The sequence below is a fragment of the Buteo buteo genome, chromosome 2 (assembly GCF_964188355.1).
Source record: "Buteo buteo chromosome 2, bButBut1.hap1.1, whole genome shotgun sequence".
In the NCBI taxonomy this organism is placed as follows: Eukaryota; Metazoa; Chordata; class Aves; order Accipitriformes; family Accipitridae; genus Buteo; species Buteo buteo.
The window spans coordinates 76,061,232-76,083,280 of record NC_134172.1 but is presented as its reverse complement, the minus strand read 5'-3'; the positions used below and the strand labels follow the sequence as shown (position 1 = coordinate 76,083,280).

Genomic DNA, 22,049 nt, shown 5'->3' with positions numbered 1-22,049 from the left:
TCTCCATGTGCATGTCTGTGGTAAGACTGCATTTGCCCCTAAATTCAAAGTAAAATACTTAAACCAGGAATATTTTTCCTACAGATTGTCAACATTTGTATCCAGGTGCACATGAAGTCTTGGTGGTTTTGCCGCACACGTTAATGCAGACTGACACCTGTTTGGAGAAGAATCAGCACACAGACTTTCAAGGTTACCGCCTGGGAGCTTCTGCATAGGACTGCATCATCTTCAATCAGGGCTCCATTCCTTTGTCTCCTCCTGGCACACTGTACTTAACTCTTGTACTCAAAAAAAATTGGAAATGGGGTACAAGGCAGAAAGGTGGGGTGGGATACCAGCTACAAGGACAGTGAAGCTTTCTGAATAAAACCAAAACTTGTGTGGATTCTGTCATCCTGTTTGACTGAACTTGTGGAATCAAGGTACTACTGGTAAAAACCCAACTTTCAGCATTTTAAATGATCAGTGGCTGGGTAAGGAGTGGAGAAAAGCACAGGAGAGGAGAGCAAAAAATCACCAGTCAAAACTATTGCTATGCGTTTTTCATCTACTTACTGATGGGACTTGAATATTCCGACTGGTCAGTTAAGACTCATAGGAGCTGCGTACAGACAACCAAAAGCAACTCTCCTCGCAAATCATCTGTAGGCTTCTCCGATACATCCCTTATCTCCACAATCCATGTTGCTCTGTCAGATGTTCTAGGCTAACTGCATTTTTAGAAAACAAAGAGAATTGCATTACCACTTGTATCTTGAGGCACAGTCTCTGTGCCATGATCTACATAGGCTAGTTCTAGGAGGAAAAAAAAAAAGTATTTTAAATAATAATATACTAAAAAGAGCAGGTTAAAGGGACTGACAGTCCTCCACTTTTCCTGTATAGCTCCTGCTTGCTTCTGCTCTCTGACACTAGAGAATTCGTATGTGCCTGTAGTGTTTGATATCTTTTGATGTAATTGCCAATGGGTGAAATATGTAGCATTCACTGTATATTCAGTCTGACTATTTCGACACTGATAATTATCAGTAATCCATTACTAGAATTCTTATGCAAGTTGCTCTTTCATACAATTTAAAACAGAAGATGAGCAGTACAGCACAGCAGAGCTGGAATCCCAGTCCTGAAGAATGCAGTCTGGAAAGTTACTTCCAATGTCAAACAAGAGGTAGAGAGTATGAAAAGATAAATTATTCAGTAATGAATCCTACACACTTATAATGCACAAGTTGTAATGAATCTCAGTTGCTTTGAGATTGTTGTTTACCTAATACAGTAGATATGCCATATGGTACACTAAGGAGAGTGTTAGAACAAGGACATGAAGATTTCTAGGTTTTTATTTCTAGTTCTGTATGCAACTGTAAACTACATTCAAGCTGTCCTAGAATGCGAGCAGGAGAAGAATATAGGCTGCTCTGACCCTTCATGCTGACTGCTGCTGCCACTTGATAATTCCATCCATCTCTCATGTCACTCCTTCTTCCTCCATCACTCCTTGGGCATCACAGCCCAGCATTGGGCTGTACTCCTGGTTAGATGCCATGAAAGAAAGACTCACAGCCACTCTGAACCTTCAGGCTGTTTTAGCTTAAGTCTAGGTTTTTACCCTTAATAAATCATTTGAGCAGCTGATGTAGATGAACTCTTCCACTGTTTAGGGAACGTGACCAGACTTCTATTCTGGATAGTTCTTTGGTATGTTGCTTATAGAATTTCACCATAGCTAAAACTAGCAATGTGCTCGACTGTGGCAACAGCAAACTGGTTGGGACTACCCTGCTTGAAGCAGCGTTCCTGCCTTGTAAGAAATGGGCAACATGACCTACAATGATGTCTGTAAAATCGCAGCCACTTTGCAGCATTGTAATTTGGCAAAACCTGATAAAATGGAAGTTAAAAGTCACAGAGAAGGACAGGGTGTTCTTTCCCTTGAGTTTCGAACGATGACTGAGAAAAGCTGCAGAGTACAAAACATTTGACAACAAGACTAAAAGATTAATATTAAACTTTTCAGAGGAGCAAGGCAGTCCCTTCTAGCGATGCCACCTGGTGAAGTGATCAGAGCCTCAGGAAAGGCTCAGCTTTGTCATATTTACTCAGCAGCCAAAGTCTACTGCAGGTAACAGGAGGACATGAGAAACTAGAACAGTAATATCCCTTGCCATAAACCGTGAATTTCTAAGATTTTTGATTTAAAGGTATTTACTCACCCTCTTATTCGAGGCCTGTATGTTAAGAACAAATGCCTATCAGTATTAATGTTTCCCCTGTGAGCTTTCAGCAAACACCTTCTCCCTTGTAGATACATTTGCATATTTGGGGGCAGGGTAAGGCAAGGGACAGTACTTCAGCACTGTTCGCATTGCCCATGAGGCCAACTAGCAAGGAGAGCAATTTAATTCATGTTACAGTACTACAAGTTAAGTGATCACCACAAATATGTAACGCAGGAAGCGTCGACACCCATGTTTGGGCAACCCTAAGCAGAGAATTACTTTGTCTCTGACCTATTTAAAGCAACCCTTTCTCATAGATAACTCACAGCTCTTATTCTTCCAAGCCTCCACCTTTGCAGCCTTCAGTCAGCTCTCATCAGGCCAGTCAACACCAGGCATCGTCGACCGGGGCATTAGCAGGTGCTGAGTCAATCCCACTGCAACGCAGTTCCAGCCTCTAATTCCACCCATTCCCAATACGTAAGAGCAAAGCTTATTTTATAATAGTGAAATAAGAGGTGCTATTTTAAGCTCGCTACCTCTTAACACAGGCTACGATTCAGCTTTCAGTTAACGTCGCCCCAACAGTTCAGTTTTCCGGTGAAACAGCGCCTGACAAAAGAGAGCGCTGATTAAAAGGCAGGTCGTATTCTTACTTTAACTGTATTTACTTCCTTTACGATGGTTGCACAACAAGGTCGAAGTGCAGCTCCCGACTGTAAGGCCGGCGCTCAGCAAAGACGCGTCCACCCGCAGCCAGCGCCGGGCCGAGCACCGCCGCACCCCTCCCGACACGGCCGGGGCTCCGACCCGAAGCTCGGCTCCACGGGGACCCGGCGGCAGCCCTCCCCGGCAGGCACAGCCTGCCCCGGCTCCCGTTTCGCAGCCGCACGGCTCTCCCCCCCAAGGGTTAAGCGGCAGCGGGGGTGTAACGCAGCCTGACACACACGCGGGGATCGTCCCCGCCGCGGCAGGGCCCCCTCCGCCTCGCAGCTGCGAGTGGGCCGTTTAAAATTACGATCTCCCTCTCTTTTTTTTTCTTTTTTTTTTTCCTCCTTTCCCCCCCTCCCCTCTCCTCTTCCCAGCGCCGAAATCGCAGCCGCCCTCCCTCCTCGGGCGCTCTCTCGCCCGGGGCTCGCCCCGGTCCCCGCCGTGCTGAGTCAGGCTGCTCAGGCCGCGGAGGGAAGAAGCCTGCGGAGACGGCGCCTGGCACACGGCGGCGGCCCCCGCCCCCGCCGACCGCACCGAAGGGCCGCTACCCGCCGCACCGAGAGGCTGCAGCAATCCCCCCCCCCTACCCCGGGCGGGCAGCCCGCCTCTGTCAGCGGCGGAGGGAGGCGCGGAGGCCGGGGCGCTCCGCCTCGCCCGCTGCCCCCGCCCGGGGCTGGGCTGGGCGTGGGGCCCCGGCCGCCAGCCAGCCCGCCCGCCCGCCCCCGGTGGATCAGTTACACGCAGCTGGCACAGGTGTGGGGCGCCCTTCAGACTCGCGCCGGCGGGGGAGACCCGGACGCAGGGAGCAGAGCAGGGAAACATGCAGCCATTTTGGGCCGAGGCAGACAAAGAGCCGCGGCCGGCCGGCGGCCGTCCCCCCGCCTCCCCGCCACCGCTCCGCCGGCCGGCCGACCGGCCTCGCCCGCACCTACGGCAGCGGCCCCGCCGCCCCGCACCGCCCGCCCCCTTCGCCCGCCTCCCGCCGCCGCTCCGCTGCGGAGCCGCTGCCGCCCGACTCCCAACTAAGCGCTCGCAGCCATTTGCCCTGCCTTTTATAGACGGCCCTCGGCCAATCAGCGGCGGGCGGAATCCCTCTCCGGCCGGTGATGTGAAGCTGGGCGCCCGCGCCTGCGCAGTCGCGGGGGGAGAGCCGAGTGTGTGTGTGTGGGGTGGGGGGAGGGAGGGAGGAGTGAAAGGGGAGGGGGGGGAGGAGGGAGCAGCTCACAGGAACCCTCCAAAAAAAAGATGGCGGCGGGCTCGGATCTGCTGGATGAGGTTTTCCTGAACACGGAGGTGGATGAGAAGGTGGTGAGCGACCTGGTGGGCTCCCTGGAGTCCCAGCTGGCGGCCTCCGGCCACCACCACCAGCACCACAAGGCGCAGGAGCCCCTGAGGGCCGCTGGGGGGCTGCTGGGGAACCATGTTGTGAGCAGCAGCAGTAGCAGCAGCAGCCCTAGCCCTAGCCCTGGAGGAGTAGTAGTAGGAGGCAATGCTAATGCCCAAACAGAGAGCAGCAGCAGCAGCAAGATGGGACTGAGTGCCCCAGAGATCACAAAAGCAGGTAACATGGGCAGGGGTGGGGGGCTCTGAGGGAGAGGGGCCCTCCCCTCCCCCCACTCCCCAGCTCCGGCTGCCTCCTTCCCTCACTGCTTTCCCCCCTTTTCCCTCTCTCCTCCTTCTCGCTGTGGCAGGAGCGGGAGTGCAAAGGGTGGTATCGATCATCTGGGGGAGAGCCTCCCCTCATCATGCCCCCTCGGTGTGTATCCGCGCCTCTGCTCCCTCCCCTTTATTTTCCCTCCTCGCTTCTGCTTACGAGAGGGTGTTTTATCATGTGTGGGGGCAGCCTCCCCGCAGAATAAGCCGGCAGTGCCCGTCCGTGACTCTGCCGGTCCCCTCTTCTTTTCCTGCCCTTGTTGCTGGAGTGTAAAAGGGCTCTCTTAATCTCGGGGGCTGAGGGAGGCAGAGCCCACCCCCTTGGTAATGGCTGTGCCTCCCGTGCCGTCTGTGACTGCTCCCCTTCCCTTTCCAGGGGTGGAGGTTATGGGGGGGATTCCCTCTTGATAATGCCGCCTTAGCTGTCTGTGTAAATGCTCCTTCCCCTCCCCCTTCTCTGTTGCTGAAGTGCAAGGGGGTGTTATTAATCATGACACCTATTTCCTGTAGAGGAGGAAGCGAGGGGGGATTTCAAGGGGAGGAAGTCCCTCAAAATGCTTCCCCCCCATATCTGCCTGCCTGGATATTCCTCCCCCACCCCCTCCCTTGTTCCAGGGGCTTGGAGGGGGCATTCAACACCTCTCATTCCTCCTCTGCCCTCAAGGGGGTGTTGTCACAACACCAGGTCCCAGGAAGGGGGGGAATTCAGGCCACAACACCCCACCTTGTACAATGTCTTCTCCCACCCACCCACCCCCCGTAGATACCTGGGAATATTCCCCCTCTTCATGTTGTGAAGGTTGTAGGGGCATAGTGTGAAGGTTGGGACTAAGGGCTCACTATATGAGAATGGAGGGAAGCTGTTATTCAGGGGAATTAAAAAAAATGTCTCCCCAGAATCTCTCTGCAATTCCTCCCCTCCCCCCCATTTTTTTTTTTTCCTTTCTTTCTTGTTGCTGAAGTGTAAGAAGATATTACAGACCTTCTGTTATGATTAATGAAGCTCTTCTAGGAGGATCTCCTTAACCCTTATAACATGCATCTCGGTGTCTGTCTGTCACTATTCTTTTCCCATTTCTGTCTCCTTAGGGCCAGGACCTGGACTCTGTGTGATTGTACTTGTGATAACGCCAGGCCTCGTCAAGGGGCACGAGGATTATTCAGGACAAGAAGCTACATCATCTTGTCCCTTCTCAAAACCAGCTTTGCTTTTTATTTATTTATTTTTAACTATCTCTGGCTGTGGAAACTTCAGATTCAGAATAACAAATTCTGTAATAAAGTGGAGGGGTCTTCTGGTAACCTACTCTAGGCCTTGCAGTACTTCTTATCTTGCCAGGCCAATGTTTTTCTTTCCTTTCACTTTTTCATATTTTGCTGTTGTTGAGCCTCCTGATCTAACTGACTTACTCTGTAGGAGATGAAAGGATTAAAGGGTAATGTGTGCTGGGCATAGGGAATATGTCTTATTAATGTGTCTTCCGTTGCCTTTTTTCCCTCCTTGCAGTTGCAGTCCTGTTGCTAAATGTGATGTCAGGCTCTAGAATGGGGAATGATCTTTCTCCTCCCTTCCCTTGGTTCATATCAAATCTGTTTTCCCTATTTTGTCTTACCGTAGTGTTGAAAGTAGGGGTGTTACAATTAATATTGAATCTGCCAGTCTTTGGTGGGAAATCAGGGGCTTCAAGATAAAGTCTTCAAAGTCACCTTCGGTTTGTACTCTGTCCCGTTTTCTGGGCTCCAGGCAGGCAGCCTGGGAGATGGAGAAGACTTGGCGATGAGGGAGAACATTCTGTCTTCGCTGGACTTCTCTTCTTGCCCATTCTCTCTGTTTAACCTTGTTGTTGTTTTGCAGGAGCAGGAGGAGTGCAAGGGGGTGTTATTAATCATAACACCAGGTCCCAGACTTCAGCTCTGGATGGAGCCACCACAACGAGCACCAGCACCACCACTGCAGCAGCAGGAGGATCTGAAGTCACTGCTGCTCCAGGGACCCTCAGTCAGGGCAAATCGGTGGTTATCAGCACCATGGCAACTGCCTTGTCCACCAGGAATGGCAAGATTGGGACCACAACAGTGCAAACTTTGAATGGGAGTAACGTGGTGATGAACTCTCACCATACAGGAAGTGCTGCTTTCTCTGGGACTCCTGTGACAGCTAACCCCGCTTCTGCACCTGCTGTGGCCCCTCTCGTTAACAACGGACCTGGATCTGTGGGGAAAGGAAATACCGTTAATGCTGTTTTGCCGTCAGCTTCCAACACTGTCATCCAGACTTCTTTCCTTAATACTGCTGTGTCCTCTGCATCTTCCTCCTCGCCCACAGTTATCTCCTCGCAACCACCACCAAGCATCGGAACTGGGGCGTCCACGGTAACGCTCGTGAGGCCACCGATACACACAGCAGGACCCACAGTAGCTGCAGCTGGTGCAGCCACTCAAAATGGGAGCAATACTGTGATCAATTCAACCATCAGTGTGGGGAGTTTTCCTGCTGTTGCTACAGCCACTGTGGGATCTGGAGTTTCCCTGCAGACGTCGCTTGTGAACAGCCAGTCTGGTTCCACTGTGCCAGCGGCTCCCGCCACACAGGTCATCAAATCCGAGTCTCCTAAAACTATAGTCCAGGCAGTATCCCAACAGCAGACGCTGGCCACTGGTGGCCAGCCCAGTACTACAGGGGGTAACATGATTATTGGGCAAACTATGCAAGCTGGGCTCTCCAATGTTGCTCCCAATCCTGGTGGGATACCTCCTGCAGCTCCTGGCACCCCCACAGGAATGGCTAAAGGCACTGCCAATACGGTGGCACAAAGTCTGCCAAGGACTCCAACAGCAACTACGAGTGGAATCAGAGCAACTTTGACTCCTACAGTTTTAGCACCTCGTTTGCCTCAGCCACCTCAGAATCCAACTAACATTCAGAATTTTCAGTTACCACCAGGTAAGTAAAAGGATTGAGGGGTTGTGTTTTGGAAGTGTATTTCTTGCAGGGAGGAAGGCATCCAAATAAGATTTCTTGCTGTTTAATTGTGAATTGTGCAAAAGGCATTACATTTAACAATGAGAATCGTCTGGTTTTGAGTAGTAGCATAGTAGCACTCCACTACTTGGGATATGATTTCGGGTGACCAAAAAAGTCTTTTCAACAGTAATCATTTGAAAATAATTCTGCCTGGTATCTTTGTTACAGTGTGAGTGTAGAGGAAGCTGCAAACTGCCAAAGCATGACAATGGAATATTATCAAATGAAATGTTGATGTTTCATTTTCATGTAAGGCATTTTGACTTTTAAGGCGGTTTGTCAGTAGTTCACATAACCTTCGTGTGCTGTTCTGTTCCTTCTCTGTCCCTGTGTGCCCCCAGTACCACAGAGCACTCATGAATAGGGAAGCAGCAGATGCAACACAAGACAACTACCTTCTTTTGCTTTAAATACCTTCGAAGTCTGACTTAAAAACTCACAGATTTGAAGCTTATGATCATCTTTTTAGTCACTGGAGTTCTGATACAAAAGGCAGTCTTCCTATGTCCTTACCTCACCCTGTTGTGTCTAGGGTTGCAGCTTTTGTAGTAGCTAGTCTCATGCTTAGTGCTGAGCATCTCTGGACAAGGAATCTAGTCCTGAACTCAGTGGGTGAGTAAAAAGCAAGATGAGAAGCATTTCTTTTCTGAGAATTGTTCTGTCCCTCCTTAAATATCCTAGATTTGGAGTTTTAAGGTTATATATTTGCTATTATTTTGAACCAGACTTGTATCCAGTTTCATTTTTAACTGAAAATACTTGTGTGAACCTACACATAGTTTCCTGTCTTTTTAATAATATGTAGCAACAGCTGTATTCTTAACTGTTCACTGTTTTTGGGGCAGTGTGCAAAGAACAACTAATTAAATTTTGCTACTAGTACTGGATGAGATCAGTAGTGGTTGTGTATCATCTATTTCAATTGGTCTTAGTAAAAATACATCTGTTGAAGCTCCTAACCGACCTTAAAGCAATGCACCTGTCCCATAAGGTAGATCAGAAACCGTACTGTGTTACTACACACCATCTTTTTGTGTAATATACTATCTATGGTATATGATGCTGTGTAGTTTGATGAAGCCTGTCAAACATTCTGTGTGTCTGAGTTCTAACTGGCATAATTATTCCTCTTTTTTTTTTTTTTTTTTTTGTATAGAAGATTATTCCCTATATGAGTAATTTGAATGACACATGTTGCTCATTTAAAAAAATAGCAGTAAAACTCAGCCCTTGAAATCCCAGTGCTTAATTTGAAGCTTGTAAATTGATAGACTGGAAAAGCCTTATTTATTTATTTATTGCCACAGTGTATCAAAGGATTTTTCAGGTTTACAGTCTATTGCCATGCATACCTACATTTTCACTAATACTGCATTATAAACCTGATTATGGGAAAAATACTACTGTTGAGTCCAGTGGGACCCTTTTTCCAGGTAGCTGATGTTTTCAAACTGCCATAGCATACTGAAATGTGTTACTCTCAGAAGCAGCGTTGCCAGTCCTTAAGCATAATTGGACCATAAATTGCTCCTTTGGAGGTCTCCATAGATCAAAGTAAAACAATATAGGTTCTAAACACTTGAGGTTTTTTATTAAGCACTTTTCTTGTCTGTCCTACACTTTAAAAAAATATTTATAACTTCAAAAGAATAGCATGACTCTTAAAATAAGCAAATATACATGACTGAATACATAGAAATTGGAAATTGGGTTCTTGCATGGTAAGACAGACTTAATATTGGAAAGGATTTTTTTTTTTAGTGGAACAGATTATTTTTTTTAAATTGCTTTGGTTTACGTTTTTATACTTTGTGAAAGTAGCCAACTTTGAAAATGTTTTGCATAAAGCATTTCTTACAGAACACTTAAGAACTGATGGATGTTGAGCTTTTACAAATGCCTCACAGGTGCAAGGGCTAAGAAGTACTGCTGAAAGTCTAGCCACATGCAACTGTTTTAATCTTTGGTAGAGTGCATATATGTTCATAGTGAAAGAAGAATAGATGACTATGCTTTTGAAATTGTATTTCAAATTACAGCATCATAGGCCAGATTTTTAAAGGTACTTTTGGTAGTATGAAGCTGCAACTGCAGTGCTTGGGCATCTACTGTATGCATCAAATTTGCATTCACAAGTTCATGTTTTTGAAAGTTAGTAGTGTGTGCTAATAAGAGTTTGTAAGACTTGGTGCTAGAAATAGCTTGAGATCATACACTGCACATGTCACTTTTTACACCAAGATTTACAAACACTTAGGATGAAAATTCTTACGGAAGGTTTGACGAGTAAGCAGCACATGTTTTATAGTTATTTTCTTACTGCGAGTTACCGTTTCTAGCTCTCCAAAATACAGTTACAGTTTCACATGTAGGGAAAGCAGAATATAAAATGTCAGTAAGTGTTATTAACCTGGGACTTGAAAATTAGAAACCTTGAAAGGTTTCAAATGTTCTCTTAAAAAGAGCATGTGGTAAATAAGCTCAATCAATGCTCTTTAAAATATATTACTTTTAGAATAATGCTTTGTATTCCATCAAGGCAATTGTGCAACAAACATCGACTGACCAAATTAGAGATGTTTGAAGAGCTAATGGGCCATAGTTGTTGTGACCTTCTGGTATATTGTTTCTTAAACAAACCGGACTGTTTGGATCATCTGTGCATTAATAATGGTTTTCCTCTACTGATGTCTTTGAGGAAGAAGACTATGGCGCTTAGTCTTTTCTTCAGGAGCCCGTGTTTGGAAATTTGTGGTCCAGTTGGACAGATCAGGGTAATGAAGGTCCAAGAATAACCTTATTTATAGCTTCTTAGAAAAGACATGAAAATATTGTCAGATGATTTTCTAGGGGGCAGGAACACGGGTTTCTCTATATACAATGCTGCTTTAAAGATATAACATCTTTTGAAACTGTGACTGAAAATACATTGTATGAAGTTCTTTGTTTCCGAGTACTTCAAGCAATAATGTGAAATGTGTTGTGTACAATAATATGGTAAGAGGTAGGAAAATTGGTGAGTTTAAAGCCTTAAGTCAGTGTTCTGCTGTTACAGATGGTCAGAAAAGTCTGCAGGAAAGTGTAACTGAGATTATGCCCTAAGATTAATCTTTTGCAATGTAAGAGTTCGTAAAGTGTTTAGAGGTCATCGCTGACACATGGTAGAATCATCTTGTAAAATGACAACACTTGTATACTTTAAAACCATTTTTCAAAATACTATCTTTTCCTGCAATGCTATAATTCAATTTCAAAACCAATATCTATGAGCTCATGCTTGCTTTAGCAGTATTGTCAACTGGGGGTTCAAAGATTTGGTTTCTGTTCTTGCAGACGCTTTATGTTGTTACTCTCTTCTGCTTTATTTTTATGTACAAGCATCTCATAATAAGCTTTTAAGGTGCCTGCTTAAAGAAGAGAGCAGATTGGAGAGAGTGCTGTAGGTATACAATAAGAACAATATAGAGCTGGTAGGTCCAGACAGTTTTCTCCACTAGCTTAGGTGAAACTGAAATCTAGAAACCTTCACTTCCCCCTGTTCCCCTCTTTTCTTTTACCTGCCAAGTGAATGTTAGTACTTATGAAAATTTGTTAGCTTGATCCTAAAGACTAACTATCTTTTTTCCTGAATAAACAAGATTCTGTGACACTCAGTCCTGTGTGAAGATAGCAAATAGGATAGGTCGTCTTAATAGTTTATGTAATTTTTTTGCTTCTGCGACCATGACCAGTATTCTCATTACCAGTAATGCAGTTATGCAGCTGTAGTACAACTGCTATCACAGATTTGTTTTCTTTGTATCTAATAATAAAACTTCTTTATTACTTTCACAAAACTCATTTGGATCTGCCAGTAGCTGATGATAGGGGATGAGAGTAAACTTCTTCTTTGCTTTCTTTCTGGAGGGCATCTCATGTGTCATTTCTGTGGTGACTACAGGATGGGCAGTTTCCTGACTGAAACTGATGGGGCTCCTTTAAAAATTGAATGGTCCACAGTTCTGAACAGTACTAACGCAAATGACCTTTGCAGTTGGTTTAAACTCACTGTTGGTGCTTTCTAGAAGTAAAGGGTACCTGGAAGAACATACACATTTGGAGACCCTAGACGATGGACTACATCTATTTGCACATTCAAGATTTTCTTCATGGCCTTAGAGGCTGGAAACTTCACTTGGTGTTAAATAGAAGCTTAAGTTTTGTAGAAACCAATGATTTTTAGCTTGTGTTAGCTATCCGAGAAGGATTCTAACTTAGGCCTTGATTATAGTGGCTTTAGGATGGGAAAACTGCCTGAACACATACTTAATTTAAAGCATGGGTTCAGGTCCTTTTGACTTGAGCTGTCATACTCTTTGGAGCCGGAGTCACTGAGAAATAACTTCCGCAGGAATAGTTCGGTTTCCTTCAGTAAGGAGTAGGGTGCTAGGTTGTCAGGCAAAAGAGAGTGGCTAGAAAAAGGAGAAAGGCAGCAGGCTGAGAAGAATCAGAGAATCTTTTAATTGTAAAACAATTTGTGTTACTTTTTCATACTGAATATGGCATTCTTTGGATTACTTTGTACTTGAAACACGTACCCCCGAAGTGCCTAAAGTAACTGGGAATATAAATAGGAAATCCACAGACTTTTGTAATGTAAGAAATATAGAAAGGAAGAGAAGAAATACTATGAAGTAGTGGAATGTAGTTGTTTCTATTTCTCACTGACTAGCAAGCGAGTTCAAACATATCCTGATTATAGTTTCCCTGTATGTTGCATGTGCTGCCAATATTATGCCTGTTAACTGTGTTGGCATGGCTCTGTTTTGTTAAAAATAATGTCTGTAATGCACAACGATAATAGGAGCTTCTTAGAGTACTTATAGTATGTTTTACTTTCAAAGCATTTTACAAAACTTAATCCTTGAAACATGCCTGTGTGGTTGGTAAATAAAGTAGTATGCACTCTGCTTTAGAGCTGGGGGAAAGAGCAAGTTAGAAAAGTTCTGACTTGCCGAAGGCCATGAGGGAATCGATATTTTGCCAAGATTAGAGCCTGGGAGTCCTATACTTGGCGCATAAAGTGGTATCTCTCTTTCTGAAAGATAACTGTGGATCTCTTCTGCAGAACTCTTCTGGGTGAGGGGTAGATTTTATGTTCAAATCATGCATCAGCAAAAGGAACATTTTGCTTTATTTGAAATCTGCTACATCAGATCTGCCATATGTCGCCAGACTGAAAGTTGTGTTTGTTCTTAGTGCAACTTTCATAATTGAGGAATCCTGCATGCTTAGCTTTGTACCCCAAAGACCTTAAGACTCAGAGAGCTGTGCAATAGGATTTTTTTTGTTGTTTTTATTAAAATGAGTGTCATGAGATGTTCTGCACATCTGATAAGGATGTCTGTTTTAAGTGATGGGATCTAATGAGAATATAATTGTGATTCCATTGAGCTACAAAAGCTATTAACTTTGACTACATTTTCTTCGGTTCTTTTTGGAAAACACTATTGTTCCCAGCAGCCTTTGGAAGAGCATGTATGGATTTGTTTTACATGCCTGTCTACCCTTCAAATTGTGGTCTTTCTGGGTTTTTTGGGTATCACTAGGTTTATGATCAAGGTTGTTGGTCAATGACCAGAAGTGAGTGATTGATTTCTTTTGAGCCGTTTTGCATTCTGCTACTCTAGAAGTTACATGGTGTTTCTATGTTCAGTGAGCTGAATGAGTTTTCCATCTCTGGAAATCTATGTGGGTTACTTGTAAAATGCGGCGTCTTGGTTTGAGGACCACAAATTTGGATGCTGCCCAGGACTTGAATCACTTACTGACACAGGGTGCTGCAGCAAAGTTAGCAATCTGAGATGAAACTGCAACAGTTTTGGGTACTGATAAGACACAAATTGGTAGGTATCACAAACTCTCTTCAAATGAAATGTTTTGGTGTATGAAAACCTCTTACTATTGTTTGTCTTCTCTGTTTTGTAAATAGAATCCTAAAAAAACATATGAAGTAGTTCAGGAACGCAGTTGAAAATACTGATATTAGCCTAACTGGCTTTTAGCTAAGAGAAGATATTGGCTTGTGGAAAGCTTGCTTTCTGGCTTTCTGTTCTCATAAAAACTGTGTGATCAAATACTAAGAATCTTCTTAGTAGGAATTGGACATACAAGTCACTTAACACAACATGTGAAACATTTTTTTGTTATTATATGCAGTTTTTGTCATAAATACTTGAAATCAACATTTTTACCTGAAAGTATCTACTCTTGTCAGGATTGTTGTCTGTGTTGAAACTTTATGAATGTTTATAACTCCATTTATCTGTCTGAATCTGCTCCTTGAATTTGATGCCATTGCTTGATGTTAAAAAGAAGGCTTTTGCCACTTGGAAGACAGTATTAGCAAGTTTAACCTTTTTATGTTAGGCATATTAGCTCTCATGAAAGAAGATTTAAAGAGGTAGTGGCATGAAAAAAGGATTTTGAAAGTAGTATTTGTCCCAACTGAAGACAATGATAGAGAGGAATTTTAAATTGTACTTAGTAGACAGTTATTTCAGTTGTATTATGAACTGTAAAGCTGTATGTGAAGGAAGGCCAAACTCGAGAGAAGAGTATGTGGTGCTCACAGGTTAAACGGGCTTTTTCTGTGCACAGCCACAGGGATGTTCCTCTGTACAAATGGTTGTGTGATCTGTGACCGTTGCCGAAGTTTCCATGGTGCACTTCTGGGACCAAAGCCTCAGTACGTCTCTATCCCTTTGACAGGTTGCACACAGTTGTTTTACAGAGACAGTGGCTGCAGGGATATTCAGGCTTTGTTCTTGTGTTGTTGCAAGTTGTTAATGCGTTAACTTGAATTTGGTTTTAAACTAATTAAGGTCTTGCCTAAATGCAAGGAATTGTAGTGTATTTATACTGATACATGTTTCTTGAAAGTTGTAAAACCTTTCTTGTCTGGATACAGTTTTTGCTGTATCAGCTGTCTTGCGTACTGCTTCCTCATAAGAGCAGGAAAATAGCTTATACAATAAGCATCTCTTACAATGCTATGGTTGTGTCCACACTGGAGATTGTACCACTAAATTGTCGTGGCAAAATGGTGCCATTTCCAGCTCAAATGTTGAGAGAAGCATAAAAACTGTGTACGCAGACCAGGCTGTAATTAAACAGGTGTAAAGACTGTGTGATCACTCGTATTTCCTATTAGATGAGGCTTTTTTTGATTGAGGTGATGAACACATGAATAGAGCAAATTTTTTTTTTTTTTTACCTTTTAGGACAGTTTTACCTCAGCTTAATCTGGAAAATTTTACCCTGATTCTATTCTGTGGTAATTTCCTTCCAGAAATGCTGGTTGTCTTCTGGAGGTACAGATGTCTCAAGGAACTGAAAGCCAAGTTTTTACCACAGAGCCTCCTGTCTTGGAGTAATTTTCTTCAGGTGTCTTTAGCATAATATTTAATATAAACTGAAATAATTGTTCTTGAGGCCTTAGTTATGCCTTTAACTAAGGGGTTTTTAAATATAGAGTACTTTTTGGTGAGAACAAAACCTTGATTATCATCACTATATAATGGTGTAGATTATCAATAATCAAGAAAGAGGTGACAATCATAAGGAATTGATACAACCGCGTTTCTGCAGTGAAATCTGTATAGGCAGAGTTCAGCACCTCAGTAGAGCTGTCTTAAGGCATTGTACAAATGTAGATAATCTTTGGCTCTGTAACTGTTGTCAGGCTAGAAATAACATTTGAAAAAGATGAGTTTCTGTACTTGTATTACCAGTGATCAGAAAGTTATTCTTTGAGCATAAAAGGCTGATTCTCAGCAAAGTGCATAAATAGGTTATAAATCCTTTTACCCAGGGACAGTCCTTTTACTGTGTATTTGTACAGGATTTAGTGCAAGATTCGACTCAGTTGCCAAGGTCTTTTTGTGGGATTTGGAAAAGTATATTGATAAAAATTAACTTCTTGTCAGTGTAGAACTCTGTTTATAAATTTGAACTGTAAATTATGAACACCATGTATCTTTTAATTTTGATGCTTTTTTCCTTAAAATGCATTACTAAAATATTTTTTTCAGTGATGTGTGGTAACCAGTGCCTAGACAACTAGTAACATAAAACTTGCATCAGTATGTTATATTATTTTACATGACTAGCATGACTATTGTAAGATTTGTATTGAATCAAGTAAGTCTCTCTAGTAAAAATGGTCTAATTTATCATTATAACTTGATTAATATATGCTTCTGAGAGTAGCTGAACTGTTCAAGGCCATCACAGTACTTTTGTACAGAATAAAGCACATACTGGATAGACTCTGTACAGACAACCAGTATAGATTCAGTTGAAAAATGTGTGCTCTAGATACCGGAGTATAAACAAAAACTAAGCAGTGAGGTGTGGTGCCATACTCTAGTCTTTCTTAAATGGTTTGAGGGGGTAGCAAGGCTGTAGTAAGCTGTCTTCACACCTTCCTTTGGTTTATTAACCAAATATTTCTGTAAGGGAGGGTTAGATTTAATGCTTCTCTCAGAATGTAGTAACATCAGGTGCATTCAGTGTAAGTGGTGGTGTGGCAAGTGGGACCAGTTGTACTCACATGAGTCAGAAGTACCAACTCCAAGGAGTAGCACTGAGGAATTGCAGCACCTGTGGCAAAAGAGTCAATGTAGGTGACCAGAAAAGTGTTTGCTGAGGGATCAGTGGAGGAGGTCGGAAGAAGAGATCTTGAGCAGGAAGGCTGAGAGTGGCTAAACTGTGCAGAATTTTATAGAAAAGCATGAGGAGCTCATAGTTTTTAATAAACATACATGCCGTCATGTTTGCAGTAGTGTTAAGGGTAGATTGGAGGAAGAGACAAGTGTTGGTGCCATGAACTTCAACCTCTTATTTCCTTTCATTCTTCCTTTTTTTCCAGTGTATCATTTGGTTTTCTTTTCTTCCTCCCTCTCCTCCATGGGGGAGGGGGAGAGAAGGCACTAATTATTTATAAGTGTTAGTCATACCCAGTCATTAAGCTTAGTCATTACTCAGGACTGTGCATTTGATGGTTAGTAAAAATCAAAACGAGACTTGATTTTGTTTAAAAGCATTGTGAATTCAAGCTTACAGGTGTGAAAATACTTTTATTTCTGTGTTCAGACTAACTGAAAAAGCAGTGCTATTTAATAAATGTTGCTATCAGCCAAATGACATGTAATATCATGTCCACGTTGATAGTTTGTGTTTGAACTCACAGGTATAGTGTTTGGCATATTCTCAAAGCAGAATAACTTCTGTATTGGCAGTTGGAGAGTCATAAAATCGCAGGCTGTTTCTGCAGAGGAGGATTTGAAGGGAATGTTTCCACTGAGGCTGCCCTGGGTAGCTGTCAGTCGGTGGAATTGTCTAACATCGGGTCTCTGCAGCTCCAGGTGAAAAGGTGGCATCAGCAAAGGGTGTTGTCACTGCTGAAATTACAAAGGCTGTATGCCTAGAGTAGGGCATTCACAGTGGGGAGAAGTTAAAGAAATGCGTTTTCTATGGGGTTTCATGTACTTAGTTGTTTTAGGGTGTTGCTTTTTCAAGGAAGATAATGTGGATTTAATGCATTGCTCTTCGTTAAGTATTTGTGTGCAGACTGTGGTAAATGCAAAGTAGCTTGCCCATTCCCATTTCATCAGGTGCTTGAACAGCACTAATGTTGATATGCCTTGGTATAGACAAACCGCTTGCCAGAAGTGAAGACTAGTTGATTTTTAAAATCTGTTTAGAATAACAGATCAGAAGAATTAGTGACATTTTATTTTGTGTCTTTCTCAAACTGCATTGTTGTTTGATGTAAGTATATTGAAATTAGTGGCAGAGCTAAATCTGAATCACTTTGACATCAATAATTAAAGTAATTTGTTTAGCTCTTGATAGTGTTTTTCTTAGTTCTTTTTGCATCAGACTAAGGACAGATTTGGGTGATGATTGGGTTGCAGTTTGACAGAGCACTCTGGTGTTTTGGCTTTGTATGCTTGACTAGAAAGGAACGTTAACATGCTTTCAGGGAATATAGCTTTCCAGAAAAGTCAAAATAGTTCAAATCACATTGTTGTTGAAGTGTTTGTCAATTGTTGCTGTATAAAATGACATATTTCCTAGAACACTTCTTGCGCACCTTTTCAAATGAGCAGGTAAGATTTTTTTCCATATGGGATCACTGTAAATACAGTGGCTTTTTGGCACTTCAGCATGACATTATTTCTTTAACTATATTCTTAAGACTTGTGAATCAGTAGTTTACAAATGCTTCTCTTCTTCACTTTTTAGACAGTACAGTTGAGCTCTGTAGTTTGAAACTGAATCCTTGCATAGTAAAAGTAAGCAAAAGCTTTTACTATGAAGTTGAGTTTCTTTTGTCTTTTGACTCTTTAGTAAGAAAAGACAAAAACAATTTTTCATAATGTGAACTTGTGTACTTGGTCTATTCAAAATACATTTCCTGTGCACTGCAGTCAGGATTCTTGATGATTTTTGAGAATGTACCTTTCATCTACGTTGGCAATAATCGTAAATCAGCTGTTCAAGAATTAGTATTTCACAGACCATAACGGTTAGTTATGATCTGGGATCTGTGTGTGCAGATTAGGCATGTGGGGAGAGTGATAATAGGCAAATGGAGTGCTGTAGTAGCTAATGCTGTACCAGAACTTAGAGACATTTTATCTGGGTAAAGTTTGACTTTATTCCAGAGTGGCAGGAGTTAAAAGTGAAAGGAGTGATGTGCTTTTGATGTAGCTCTGTAGAAAGTTCTTCTCCAAAACTCTGTGCCATGCCAGTCTTCCCTATGGTGTAATGTTTAGTGCCTGTCAGGAGACACTGCAAGTGTTTTGTGTTAGAGATGCTCTGAAGCAACACCTGACAGCCACGTTTTTTTCATGCCAAGTTGTAGCTCACCTTAAGCACAACAGGTGCTGAACGTTTAACAGGCACCTTTAAGATGTGTTCGGCATAGTGCACACTGTGTGCTTGCAATACAGTTGTGTGCAAAACCTCAGCATTCATTGCTTTAGGGTACCCATTACCCTGAAACGAGATGTGAGGGAATCTGGTACAGTATCTCAGGTTGCTCCAGTGTGCTGGACAGCTCTATTACCGCCTGGCAGTTTTATGGCCTTTAGACCTGCAACTCAGCAGGGAACCTTTCTACTACTAACTCATGTTTGTACAGGCTGACTTCATCCATGCCAGTGCAGTGCAAGCATTTCTAGAGCAGGTGAAGCCACAGATAGTCATGGGTTCATTTTCAGCAAGCTGGTTTTGTACCTGTACTATGTAGGCTTCTCCATAAGCACTATGGTTATCCTTGTGGAGCTAAGATGCCTTTATAGAAGTCCCAAACCAACCACGTTTGTTCGTGAAACTCAAGAGCCTGGATCGCTGACGGTGTCAAAGACTTTGGCAAGAAAGTTCAAGTAGAAGTTTTGTTCTGGATTTGTTGTGCAGTGCAGATCACTTGGGGTTCTAAGCACCTAAACTAAGTGCATCTAATGTGGTGGTGCACATCTCTCATCAGGTACAAAGTAGCGTGTCTTCAATAATATCTAATCCAGAGCTATGTTGCCATTTAAAGTTCTGTGCTATTCATCTTGATTTGTAATCACTGCTTCTGATGACTTGGTATAGAGATTGTCCTTCATGACCTGCTACACGTCTGCTGGTTTATTACAGATGCTCTTCTTTGACATACGTAAATAATTCTAAATCTGCTAAAAGTTGTCTTGTGTTAGGGAAGATTCCCTTAATTACACAGATTTTCATGGAGTTGCAGTGGACTAGTAGACTTCGATAGGTTCTCCCCTCTTTTCCTGGCCCTTCATTCCTATAGAGTGAGAACTTTTCCAGGTGGGTCAGTTATCATAAGAGGAGGAATGGTGGATTGTTGGACAGCATTGATGTCAGTACCAGGTTATCATTTCCTTTTCTGCAGTAAGGGACCCTATCGTATATCACTTCTGCTGAAAGTTCTTCCTGTAGTTTGTATAGGCAGCTATTCTGTTCTCCAGCTGTCTGTCCAGTATTATTATAGCTTTTTTGTATTGGGAAAGTCTTAGAAACTTTGTCCTTTATGAAGGTTTTGTCATTCCAGGGTCTCCATATAGCCCGATCCAATCATCTACAGATCATTGACTCATCCCCTTTGCTTTATATGGTTTTTGTGGTGGGTATGATATCAACTTGCATAACCTTACACACACTTGCTTTCCTTTTTGTTGCAACAGAATCTCTTCTGACAATACAGAAGGGATACTATTATAAAGCTTTCTTCTGCTAATATGGCACAGCCTGCTTATGATTACTGTCAGATTTTTTTTGCCATGTCAAATGTTTGCAGCATCTTGCCACAAATGAGTATGTGCTTGAGAGCTTAAGGCACAAACTGCTTTGATGTTAAGATAACCTCCTAGTGAACTTTCCTTGCAAATCTAGTTAGGATTTGAAGATTTGTCAGATGTCAGTGGACTTTATGATCAATAACCCTCATTTCTAGGGATGTTTGTAAGGACTTTGATTTCCTACACCAGAAGCATCAATCCTCTAGTTATTCTTTTAGGCTTGGACATTGTTTCTGAACATCAACATGTGTGTGTATTGAAGGTGATTCTTTGCTGCCTAACAGTTCCCCCTGCCCCTAACTGTTTTTTCTGTGGAAATAAAGTTCAGTTACTTTTTTACTTTAAGGAGAGAATTTTCTCAGGAGACTAGAAAAGGGTATTCTCCATGCAATTTCAAGATCATACATACATTAATTCTTCTGTCATAAACTTATTGAAAGTCTAGGTTTCTTAGTAATGGTTCTGAATTGATCTGAATTAGACAATGAACTACATTGTGGGTAATGAGCAGAATCGGTAAGCTTGAACCTTCTGTTCTTCTGTTCAGTATCCGCATCAGAAAGAGAGATGTTGTCACTTGTGATCTGATAGGATACTTTCTAGGTTTTATATTTCACTGATACACAAGAGTTTCATTCTTGCATGCTGGTATGCCCAGTGACGAGCATGATACTCCTGTTAGGTGCTCGCTAACTGTAGATGAAGTCTTTCAGTATGTCACCTGGTGTATGAATCTGAGTCCCTGAGAAATGGAGCATTTATTCTGAGAGAGGGTGACACCTAGATATGTTGCTGTTGGAGTGGCTACCTGCTAGGTATGGTTGTCAGAGGTGACAATTTGCTGGACTGTGTATTTCCTCAGAACAGTAATCTGAAGATGCCTGCTGTATCTGCAGAAAGTTTTAACTCTGTCATTGAGAAGTCCAGCTCCTATAAATATTACTAAACTAGGTTTACCAGCAAAAACTGGTAACAAAACAGGAAACTGTTTTCGTTTGGGTTTTTTGGATGTAGAAGTTCTCTGGCAAGAAAGCTGTATGTCTCAGGAGTTACACAAATAATCAGTGGTCTGCAAAGGCTACAAAATATTTTCTTATTCTTCTTCCTTTATTATTCTGATAATTATTTTTCTGTAGCCTTTGCTAAGGCAAGCCATGTTTCAAAGAAAGAAGGTAGAGGAAGACATTAGAAAAAAAGCCTGGTTTGTGTTTTTCTGACTTGTCAGGAACTCTTCACTTTTTATTCCAGTGCAAGATTTTACAAATTTTATTATTTAAAAAAACCCCAACCAACCAACAAACAAACAAACCCCAAAGTAGAACACTTAGTATATGGAAATGCCATTAGCAAATGGAAATACAAATAGTAAGAGGCAAAGACGACACAGTGTAGAATCATGCAGCTGCTTCATATAATAATGAACTTTTCCATCCAAATGCTCTTGAAAACAGGAGACATCTGGAAAGGTCTCCACAACAAGAATACATGAGATGACCATTGTACTAGTCAGGAGCACAAGTCTTTTTGGTGTAAGGAGCAATCCAACTCAATTTTGTTAATCCTTCATTTGGAGCCGTGATTAATTGTTTAATTCAAACTAAAATATGAGCCTCTTTCAGGATTCTCTTAAGCCTCTAACTTCTAACAAAAATGGTAATTAATTTTAATTTTAATTAGTTTTTTAATGAGAGACTTGGAAAGAATGCTTGAATGTTTGCATTTTTAATAGTGAATGTGATTTTAGAGTACATGTGATCAGACTTTCTAGGAAAAAGAAGGCAGAGAGATTTAAAATGGTCAAGTTTTATTGACACCTTTTCCGAATTGAACATTTCGAATGATCTTTATTAGCTGCTTGGTCTCAAATAGCAATTCATCCATTTGTAGGACAAAAAACTGGATGGTAGACTTGAAATGGAACGATATTTTTCATCCTTACTTTAAATATGTTGCTGAATTTAATTAGAGAAGTGAGATACCTTGGTACAATTCTAGCTGTCTTCTAGTACCTGGTAGTCATTTCTGATCTGGTTCATACAGCATTGGCACCCTTATGCATTAGAGTTTGAGGTTATGATATTT

General features: G+C 42.2%; 1 protein-coding gene across 1 annotated transcript in view; it reads left to right on the top strand.

Annotated features, from left to right (window-relative positions):
- Nucleotides 1–4,134: 4,134 nt before the first annotated feature.
- The window catches only part of TAF4 (TATA-box binding protein associated factor 4), a 40,597-nt gene continuing 22,682 nt past the window's right edge, over nt 4,135–22,049 (top strand). Inside the window, exons 1-2 of the mRNA XM_075020389.1 lie at nt 4,135–4,494; nt 6,442–7,530. Coding sequence (XP_074876490.1) covers nt 4,179–4,494; nt 6,442–7,530 — 1,405 coding nt within the window. The 5' untranslated portion in view covers nt 4,135–4,178. The remainder of the gene's footprint in view (nt 4,495–6,441; nt 7,531–22,049) is intronic.